Below are 10,977 nucleotides of genomic sequence, written 5' to 3'. Positions count from 1 at the left end.
TTGTCGGTATTATTATATACTCATCGCATCGCGCGGTCATCAACGCGCGCGTGCACTTCGATATTTTTCGCCAATTCTCGATCTCAAAGTTGGCGTAGTTTTTTTTCTCTTAGTTCAGTCCATATGTTTCATTCGAAACAGCTGATGAGCTAATATTTTCAAAATCAGTTTGAGGTTATGTTTCATCGCGTGAACATTTTTACCGAACAAGAAAACATTAATTACTCTAATTGGACTGAAAATCCACTGACTGCATCACGATGGCATCCCCACAAAACAATGAGGGAACAAAAGATATCAAATATATTTATAACTTGCCCTTTTTCGAACGTTCCGAATTATGTAAAATATTAAATCAAAATGACAAGTGGGAGGAGCTCGCAGGTAAAGTTTGAAATGAATTTCACACGCTTTTCAAACTATTTACGAACATACATGCTTTTTTAGAACATACAAGAGTGACAAGATGTTTCGTCAATGCAAGTTGCAAAAGTCACTTCAGACGTTGAAAAGCAATTTTCTCAATCAATTAACTTTAAATAAACGATGCATGATTTGAAAATATTCTTACACTGGACGTTGCAAATCAGAACTATGACTCCAAAAAATGGGTCATAAGAAATTATATTCGTCTTTCCACTGTTTGTTGGAAAAAAAAAAATTCCTTTCATTAGTATAACTTGAAAATTATCAAAATCAGCAAAATCAAATTTGAATTGGAATGAACCAATGATAATCAAATATTTACACTGCTATTAATAAATTCTATAAATTTTTCATGTCACCAGCAACAAAAAGTAAAGCGAAGTTGAAATGAAATTTATATATAATAAGTACAGGATTTTTCAAGAATTTAATCAATTACAAAAATAACTAGTTTGCTTGTAAGGACTAATCGTTTTCGATCACACAGAAGCATTTTCTAAACCCAGACGATTCATGTTTATTAATAGCATTCATTTAATGAAACCAATTAAACAAGAATTTATTAATAAAATAAGTATAAACGATCAATAAACTTACAGGAAATTGGATGAAATACGATATGTTGACGATTCAAAATTTGAGAAAAGAGAAAAACCCAACGGATGAATTGTTAACATTATGGAGTCACTATAATCATACAATACTTGAATTATTTGTCCTTTTATCAAAAATGGAGCATTATCAGTCAATGGTGCCATTGAAGCCGTTCGTAGATCAAAGATTTCACGCTCTCATTGACAGTGGCGAAGGTAATTTGCGACGAGTTCTGGGCCAAAGGACAAAGAACAAAAATTCCAAGGATTTGAAAATTGGCACACAGAATTTCAATGAGAGTGTCCCTCGACCTCCTATGATTCCCAAAGTCGTGATAGCGGAAAGCACTCGAGAAGAGTCTCATAAAATATTGAACCAGCCGATACAACTTGTACAAGGGAGCGGAGTTGCTCCAAGTAATTCTAATAATTTACTGGTCGTTTCTCCAGTACCAGGCTCCCGTCTTTCACCAGTACTTCAAAATGTTGCCTCCAGCTCTAAAAACTTGAACACTGTGCCTTTTACTCATATTGAATCTACTCTGCCACAAATCACCTATGGTGAATTGGCTGTAGCGACAGATCAATGGAACAAACGTAATATTTTGGGAAAAGGAGGTTTTGGCACTGTTTACAGAGGTGAGTTTAGATTGTATGATAATTAAAATTCAGTACCATTTCTACAATTAGGAATTTAAAAACGTTTTGAAAAATGTAATCTATGTAAATTCTCATGTGTTATTTTTATGTGAATTGGTGAAATTTTATTTTGCAGGAATTTGGAAAAACACTGATGTAGCTATAAAGGAAATTGAACGTCGTGGACCAGAATCGGACAGCAGTTACATAATACAGCTGCAACAATCTCTAAGAGAAATAAAAATATTGAATTCACGTCCTCACGAAAACATTCTTCCACTTTACGCGTACAGTCTTGGCGGCGAATCCCCCTGTTTAGTATATCAATTTATGCAAAATGGTTCTCTCGAAGATAGACTGCTCTTAAGGCAGAAATCTTTGCCACTCAGTTGGATGCAAAGGCACGAAATAGCCAAGGGAACTGCTCGAGGTCTGCAGTATTTACACACGATCGGTGAAAAGCCTCTTATTCATGGTGATATCAAAAGCGCCAATATATTGTTGGATAAAAATTTTGAGCCAAAAATTGGAGATTTTGGGCTGGCACGAGAAGGTCCCGAAAAAGAATCCATGAAGGTAATTTCTTTATTCTTAAATGATAAATGATGAACTCAAATAATTAACTAATTATTTCGACATAGATAGTTGTGGTGTTTTAATGTAATTTTTGTTCGAAAATTTTTCCATCCGTCTACGGGAAATGAACATTTAATATACAAAATTTTCAACTCTTCTCAATATTATTAATTGAGACTCGAGATTTAAAAAATTAAAAAGATAATTAATTTTTGTGCATAAACGGGAAAATGATTTTTGCTTTTCCAACAGGTTAGTAAAGTTCACGGTACGAGACCCTATTTACCAGAAGAATTTCTTCGAGGAAAGACATTATCTACGAAGGTAGATACTTACAGTTACGGCATCGTGCTATTCGAGTTAGCGACGGGATTACCCGCATACGACGAGTCGAGACCAAAGTATCGATTTTTGAAAGACTTTGTCGATAACTGGACGGAACGATATTTACCTCGGCTCATGGATAAAAAAGCTGGCGAAGAATTAAAGGAAGTTTATCCTAATTTGATTGTACTGGGGAAATGGTGTTCGAATCGATTGGCCAAAGATCGACCGGAAATGGAGTTGGTATTTCGCAAGTTAAAGGATCTCGGATAACTATTTTTAACATTTTTTCATAACATTGAAACATCGAATGTAAATCAACATATTTTTCATAACGTATTTTTGTAATAATTTTTTACCTCAAATGTTACTTCAAAAGTACTTTGGTCGACAAATAATTAGGTCACTTGTATAATTGTATAAAAAAGAACGATTGACTCAAGAAAGCAACAATATCTTGTCATTCACGGATATGACGTTCAAGAATCATTGTCAAAGAATTTGTATTACTGACGAATTTCAAATTCGATGTACAAATATTGAAAATGTAATAAATTTGTAAATATTTGATATTTCATTCTTGTTGTTTTATAGAAAACTAATTAATCCACATGAATTAGTTAGCATTATAATTTTAATCGCAATGGTTTATCGATTTTGATTTTCCAATATTAAGAAATAGAGTTCTTCCGAATACAAATAAAAATAATACAAGATGTCTGGTTGATATATTTTTTATCAAATATTTCTGTGATTCCGTTTTAACAAAATTTTATACTGTACAATGTTCGACGTTCTCATAAAGGTTGTTACCGATTCACTAACCTCGGTATAACGTTTATTTTGGCGTGAAATCAGTTTCAAAATTATAATCATCTGTGGTTGAAAAGTTGAATCCCTCCAATTGATTGGCCAAATTCGAAGCTTCTTTTTCTATGGAAAGAAAATTACGAATTAGAGAAAATATCCCCGAGTACTGACCACACGAGTATCAACAAATTTACAATTTTCGATACTGACCTCTTCGAACCTTGTCTTTCTTTTCTTTTTTGAACGCTAATTTGTTCAATTTATTTAATTTCTGATTCCCTTCGATTTGGAACAATGGTTCGACTTTCTTTTTTCTCTGAGCGTTCGGTTCCTTCTTCTTTTGATCAACTATTTTTTTTCGTTTTTCGTTCATCTCTTGAATCTTAAATTCTTGCTGTAACGATATAATAAATCTTTTAAAGTAAATATTCAGAAAACAGTCTTCACCTTCGATTCCAACCACTTTGAAATATTTTGTTCTGGACACCGTCCCAAGTATTTTGATATATAATTATATTTAATAGTTTCGGAAATACCACATCAAATTTTTAGAATTCCGTCATACGAGTACTTTAGTAACAGTTATTAGAGTGCCCAAGACTCATCAAAATACCTGATTTATGTGTTTACGCTCTTATTAGATACATTTTAATTTTTTTTAAATTTTATTACATTGAATCAGCAGTTCGAAGCAATTTTGTATTTGATCTTTATTCAAAACAATGTAATTGAACTTGATTGAGATAAATTAAAAACATAAATTCCCAAAAAAATAAGAGTAGCAAAAATTGTACCTTTTTCTGATCGATATCCATTGCACATTCAACGGGTCCAGTGCTATCAATTAAGAGAGGATCAACCACATTGAGGTTGAACTTTGCAGCAGCAGCCTCAACGTCGTCAAGCATCATTTTCTCAGTAGCTGCAAAGTTTTCAATATCGAATTCTTTGGCGATATTGGTGACGATTTCTGCGGACAATTGGCAAGGCGCTGCTTCAGGTGGAACGGTGTAATATCTAATTTTACCAGAATTCCAATCGTTGATAACACTCCTAGCCGCAGCCAAAAGATCTGGTACACCACCTCTTTTGAACATTCCCATTCTTGCAGCTTTTTTTGCAAAGAATTCATCAGGTGTCGAGTATTCGTGCATATCGTACAGTTCCATGATTTGTTGTTTAGAGATTCTCTTGAGGATTGCAGTTGCTGGAGTGTAAGGGTCTTTGAGAGCTTGTATTTTAACAGCATTTTTTAGTGCAACAGAAGAATCGTCTGGATTGTCTGGATTTGAAGTAGCGAACACAATACCAGGGGAATCAAGTAGCTTTATCTTTGAATCAAGCTGTACAGCTTGCATGGACTTTGTTATTCCCGGTGTACTACCAACATTACAAGCTTTGCTTCTTTTCAAAGAATTTATTATACTTGATTTACCAACGTTTGGCAGACCAACGACACCCACTCGTATACTACTTTTGACAGCACCTGCATTGCGACAATAGTTTCCAAGAAGCGATAGCAACAGTTCAGCACCGAAACAAGCCCCACTTTGAATCATATCTTCTTTCTTTAAGCCCAATTTCTTTCGACCCAATCGTTTAGATTGATCTTGGGTCGAAGCTTTAAATGCCACTGCGGGCAAACTAGCTCTCAAATACTTGAGCCACTGATCAAGATTCTCTCGAGGCACCAAATCTGCTTTATTCAAAACCAGTACTAAACGCTTATTTCCTTTAGCAGACTGCACTGCCTCTTCAACTTGCTTGCATCTTGTACCCAAAGGATCTCGGGCATCCACTACTTCCAATATCACATCTGCAGAGTCCAATACTTTTTTGAATTCTTTGTAATAAGCCTTCAAAGAATTTTCTTCTTTTCCCAGAACCACTTTTAGCACATCTTTCTTAGGACCTGATGCCACAGCATCATGCCGCAATTGCTTATCTTCAGCTGTTGAAACTAGCTCTTCCAAACCCTTTGCTTTTTTCTCCTTCTTTCTTTCTTTTGCCGCTTCACGCAATTTTTGTTTTTCTTCCTCATTCTGTTTTTTCATTGCCTCTACCTCTTTTAATATGTCTTCCTTAAATGGACATTGATTGGGTATTTGCATTATCTTTCCTTTAGTTTCTGGAATGGAGTAATTTCAATTAACAACCATTTTTTGAAATAATTTTTGATAGAACAAAAATTTTTGTTGGACACAATGTCTGAAGTATTTCAATTGACAATCAATGAAAACTCTCAAAATTCATTAAAACTCGAAAAAAAATGCAATGTTCATTGAGGTAATAGGTAGTTATTAAAATGACACTCCATTTGAAAAATAACACATGAGAATACAAACTTTTAGGATTTTTCTTTGCTTCTTTCCGCAATTTTCTGTTGTGCTCCCGTACTTTTTTCTCGATCTTGTATCTTTGTCGTGCTTGAATCCTTTTACTTGGTTTTTCTGCAGATAATACGATTTCATTACTTTAGATAATTCATGCTAAATATTCCAAGTGCTTAATAAACATAACCTCTTCGAAGAGTTCAAAGGCACGTGGTATTCTTTGATTTTCGATAGAAAATACTTACTGAGACAAAATTTCGCCATTTTTTTTAAATTTATGAATAAAAAAAAACCAAGGAATACAAATAGTCAACGTATTAACCACTGAAATAATGTTTTAGTCCTCTCAAATCACGTGTACACTGTGTCCCGGTGTACTGCGGTCTGCACTCTGCTCTCTGCGCTGCTTCCACTGCTTCCACTGAGCTCAGGGCTCAGAGCTGCTTGCTGCTTTTCTTTTTATGCCTACGATCACGCGTCTGTATTCTGTCAATTCTGTGTTCTGTCCGCCGTAAGACTAGTCTGACCACCGGTGGTAAAGATGGTTGAGCGGTATGTGACGCGAAAATTTGTTCGAAGATTTGATAAATTGTATATGATAGAATTACAGTCATTCTCTCCGACATGATATTAATTCAAGTTAATTTTTAAAATATATTTGCGACATACGATGAACTGAGTTTAAACGGTTTGAACTCAGTCAGAGAAAACCGGCACAATAATAAACATTTTAGAGGTGATGATCATACAGCAGTTCCGAACCTATATTGAATATGCTCGTAATATTTATATTTTATTTTTCGATAGAACTGCAGAGATATGTGAACTTTACAAAAAAAAGTGTGCCAAGATTTCAAAGGGATTTTCAAACAATTTACAGTCATTCAAACTATCGCATTCAAAAGTCAGTCATGAGACATAACAATAAGAATTGAATTCCTATATCGCATGTTATTTACGTGAAGAAATGAACAAAATGGTGCGTCGCTATAACTGTCACTCGGTTGCACTTGTTGGTGTTCCGAAATTCAACGGCAACGAAGAATTTGACGTGTCACCAATTTGTACGAGAATAACAAGATACGTTGTGATCGAGCCAATCATCTGTAGATAAAAAATCTTAAATATTTCAAAATTTCGAGCAACTATGAAATAAAAATTATTCACTACAAGGATACTTGCCCCATGTATGAGACTACAATCAAGAGTGAACAGACCACATGCCGTGAACGTAACAGTGTGCTGTGTCATTTGAAGCAGAAAATCACTGATCTATTCAATAATGAAAAATGGAAATAAGATTATTCATTCGTGGTGGCGAGAGCGATATTAGTTGTAATTTACCTCATCGCGAAATGCTTTGCTCGTCGATGGCTCATGGAGCTGACAAATAATAACTGCAGTTTCCTTGCACTAAAAATAGTCAATAAATTCGATCATTTCGTACTTTTTTCATTAAGGTATAACTGGATGGATAGGCTCGACCAAAAATTATATCTGATCGGAATTTCCGTACTTTGTGATGCAATAAAAATCTGAAAAAATTCAGCAACATTTGGAAATTTATGAACTACAATTATCAATAATAGTATTGCCCAAAAGTTATTAATAAATTGTTTAAATAAATAATTTTTTAACAATTTTACAATAAACCCTTGTTTTTTTTAGCAATCGAATGTGCGCATTTTTTTGAATGCTCATGATTTTTTTCAGAATTTTCATGGATTTTTGAAATTCCCTTTTTAAATTTTTTAAGTGGCTCTATTTGTACATTTTTGATCCAGTAACCTTGAGACTTTTCAAAACTGATGGTAAATATGTCTTCTAAAACATATCCAAAATTCAAATTTAAAAAAATTTTTTTCAAAACTTTTTCAAGAAATTTCAAAAATCCACGAAAATTCTGAAAAAATTGATGAGCACTCGTAAAAATACACACATTTGATTCGTAAAAAAAAAACAATAGGTCACCGCAAAATTATTGAATAATTAATTGTTTAAACAATTTGTTATTAACTTTTGGGTAATATTATTATTGATAATTGTTGTTCATAGCTTTCCAAATGTTGTTGAATTTGTTCAGATTTTTATTGCATCACGAAGTACGGAAATTCCAATCAGATATAATTTTTGGTCGAGCCTATCCATCCGCAGTTATACCTTAAAAATCCATCCTGTATTTCAGTGAATGTATAAAAAAACGAAAAATTCAAAACAAGAGCTTTCACCATAGAATTTATAAAAAATCTTCGTTAACAATGGCAGCTTAAAAATTTATGGTGCACTACCCTCGAAAAAGTTTTCAGACAACATTTGGAGGAATGTTTTTGAGCGATTTCTGAAACGATTTTGCTGACATTGAAGATAGAAAAAATGGAATAATCTTCATCATAGGAAAGCAGTCTATTTTCAAATCTTTTTTCATTTTTCTGCAGCCATTTCCATCTGGTACACCATATTGACCATGCAATTTGTGGGTTTACACAATCAGAGAAAAGCATCATCAAAAAAATGGTTCTGCAAAATTTTCGTGATTTTATCAGGAAACTTTTCGCTCGCAGTTTATATAAAAAAAGGAGGATAAAACGTCTGACCTCTCCACTCGTTTGCGCGCATGCCGAAGTCATGGAAATGACTCTGTAGCTACTGAAAAAAACCCAACTGAATAGCATCACAACTTCTACACTGACAGCCTCCTTGTCATCGGTCGACCAAAGAAGCAGAGAAGAAGCACGGTATAGCAATCCAATGAGAAAAAAAAAGGCAAGTGTCATTGACAGCAATGCTTGTGTCCCAAGCGTTGTATTTATTAAGCTTCCAATCCTAACGAGCTCATAGTGATCTTCCGATGCTAGACGCATCAACTTTGTATCATCATTCGTAAGTTTTCCAAACTCATCAGCCACATTGCGTCGCTTAAAAATCGTGTATTCGAATACTCTTTCATGTTGAGGCGAATCATCACTCGTTTTCAACAGTTGTTTGAGGATTTTGTTGAGCTGTGCGAATCTCATGTGAAGGGAGCTGTGGAAAAAGTCAAATGATGTCATTCACCGACGAGGATGTATGCACGGTCGACATGTAGCTGTTTCCATCTGTCATGTTGAGCACAAAAATGCTTTGATCAGCCAACGTATGTAGAAACTTTTTGTTTACTTTTTTTCATCCATAAATTTATTTACATTTCATAATTCTTGTCAGTAATTTTGTTAGTTTTGATTTTTACTTGTTCATAGTCACACGTACTTGCGGCCACGTCTGCATTAAGGAGTTTCGGTACAGGCGATACAATGTTGCCATGCTAAACCATGCTAAAAGCATAAAAAATTTCAAAAAGTTCAGAATTTTATAAAATTTGGTGAACATATGCTTTAGTGCCAAATTTGACAATACAAATTTTTTAAGATTTTTCTTCTACACAGTTATCGAGTAATTGATCACTAAAGTTGACGTGTATAAGCATAGCGTTTTCATACATTCCGGGCATAAGAAATCTGCTTTAATGCATAATTACTCGATAACTAAGTAGAAGAAAATTTTGAAAAAATTTGTGTTTTCGCACTTGATGTTGAAGAACATTATCACCAAATTTGATCAATTTCTTAATATTTAGACTTTTGTACCGAAACTCCTTAATTTGACAACTTTTCTTGATCTTTTAATCAAACAATTTGCGACCATTGATTTTCATTTAATAGATTCGACTTGAGGTAGATGGGTGAATATTCGTTATCCAAAATTACGCGATGATATTTTTTCTAGGCAAAAATGAATCAATGAATATGTACTGGATAAATTTGCAAAATTTGGATGCCAGTTACCATGTAGTTTAGCAGCAAATAAATGATTAAATATCGACTTTTCTCTGACACTTATCACTCCAGCACATAAAAGTCGTACACACGTGAAAAGTTGTTGAATTTTTTCCATTAGTTATATCCAAAATTTCGGAAAAAAATCCATCGTTGTATTTCATGGATATTCAAAGATACATACGTATTTTAAAATACGAATATTAAAAAATATGTGATGAGAAATTATTCAGATTTGACGACAAATGGATTGGTAACGCTGCATTCAATATATGGTCATATTGTGACGTCAGTTCGACCTTTTGGTCATATTTTCTCTTACGTTTGCTTCGCCACGTTTTTTTTGTCAGTCTTTACAAAACTTACTTCATAGCTTATAAAATTTAAGAGCAGCGCTCAAACGTTTTTTAAATAATAAAATTGTTTAAAAATGTTGGTTCCCTACCGATTATATTTCTAAAATAATAAAATTATTATTCAAAGTGAGTTTCGTCTTTTGAAATTTTCGAAAAATATAGTTGGCCCAAAGATGACGTAGCCGTCATTCAGCAATTTTATTCAAACTCGTAATTCGTAGCTTTTTATTATGAACCTTTCGAACGAATGGTAACAAACCGCTGTGTCACGTATATATTTTCAGAAAACTTACCGAACGAGAGTGATGAAAGTTGCATCACCAATGCAAATGACGACCATTGGATAATGGAGAGCCACAATGGTAGCTACTTCGTACCACAATGTTTCGGTTTCCGGTGGGACCAAACAGTATGCCGTCACGACGATGCAGACGATACAAAAAATTTCAACAACCAGGGTGATTAAGTGACGTCGGTAAACGAATCTGTAGTCTCGGAAGATTCCTAGTTCGTTTATTCTCCTGCCTGACGCTTCCAAACGCTCCATTATCATTTGCACACCTTTGATGCTCTTCCAACCGTTAATCGTGTTGCACACGACGACACAAATGCTTACACAAATCGCTATGGAAAGGATCAATGACGTGATCTCGGATAACGATATCATAACCAATTCAGTGTTTTCCAACGTTACTTTACTCGTAGCACAGTATCCGAGTAGCAAGAGAAGCGAGTAGATGCAGCTGGCGATGGGCCAACGTTTTCCAAACGGCAATTCAATGACGCCGCTTCCGATAATCCAACCACTTACAGCAATCACAAACATTAGTTGTCTCAGATTTTTTGGCTTCGTTCGAAATTTCGAGATTGCCCAGTTAACCAACGCTCGAAATCCCATCTCTCTTCAATTCTTCTTCACTCGCAGTACTTTATGAACTCGAAAGACTTCCGGAATGCACACTAAAACTACTGCAATACTTCTGTCCGCATACTGCAATTTGCTGATTGAAACTTTTCCTGCTTATCTATCGTAAGAGCACGTAATTTAGAGTTTACAACCCACCGAGCTCCGCGATCAGGGAACTACATAATTCTCTTGGAATAACTC

General features: G+C 34.5%; 3 protein-coding genes across 3 annotated transcripts; 1 reads left to right on the top strand and 2 right to left on the bottom strand.

Moving 5' to 3' along the window:
- Positions 1–20: 20 nt before the first annotated feature.
- On the top strand, positions 21–3,135 carry pll (serine/threonine-protein kinase pelle). Its single transcript, XM_043431254.1, has 4 exons — positions 21–384; positions 1,026–1,658; positions 1,795–2,234; positions 2,487–3,135. The coding sequence occupies exons 1-4, from the start codon at positions 261–263 to the stop codon at positions 2,829–2,831; spliced, it is 1,542 nt and encodes a 513-aa protein (XP_043287189.1). The 5' UTR covers positions 21–260; the 3' UTR covers positions 2,832–3,135.
- A 141-nt stretch (positions 3,136–3,276) lies between these two features.
- Positions 3,277–6,105, bottom strand: Ns1 (Nucleostemin 1). Its single transcript, XM_043431145.1, has 5 exons — positions 5,947–6,105; positions 5,714–5,818; positions 4,163–5,496; positions 3,579–3,762; positions 3,277–3,491 (listed from the first exon to the last, which is right to left on the bottom strand). Exons 1-5 carry the CDS (start codon positions 5,963–5,965, stop codon positions 3,397–3,399), a joined length of 1,737 nt encoding a protein of 578 aa, XP_043287080.1. The 5' UTR covers positions 5,966–6,105; the 3' UTR covers positions 3,277–3,396.
- On the bottom strand, positions 5,947–10,695 carry LOC122419112 (putative gustatory receptor 28b). The gene is made up of 5 exons (XM_043433398.1): positions 10,163–10,695; positions 8,296–8,725; positions 7,046–7,114; positions 6,884–6,973; positions 5,947–6,805 (listed from the first exon to the last, which is right to left on the bottom strand). The coding sequence occupies exons 1-5, from the start codon at positions 10,693–10,695 to the stop codon at positions 6,698–6,700; spliced, it is 1,230 nt and encodes a 409-aa protein (XP_043289333.1). The 3' UTR covers positions 5,947–6,697.
- Between the last annotated feature and the right edge of the window lie 282 nt (positions 10,696–10,977).

The sequence above is a fragment of the Venturia canescens genome, chromosome 1, assembly GCF_019457755.1.
Source record: "Venturia canescens isolate UGA chromosome 1, ASM1945775v1, whole genome shotgun sequence".
NCBI lineage: Eukaryota > Metazoa > Arthropoda > Insecta > Hymenoptera > Ichneumonidae > Venturia > Venturia canescens.
The sequence above is the reverse complement of the archived record's forward strand: the minus strand, read 5'-3'. Positions and strand labels throughout refer to the sequence as shown.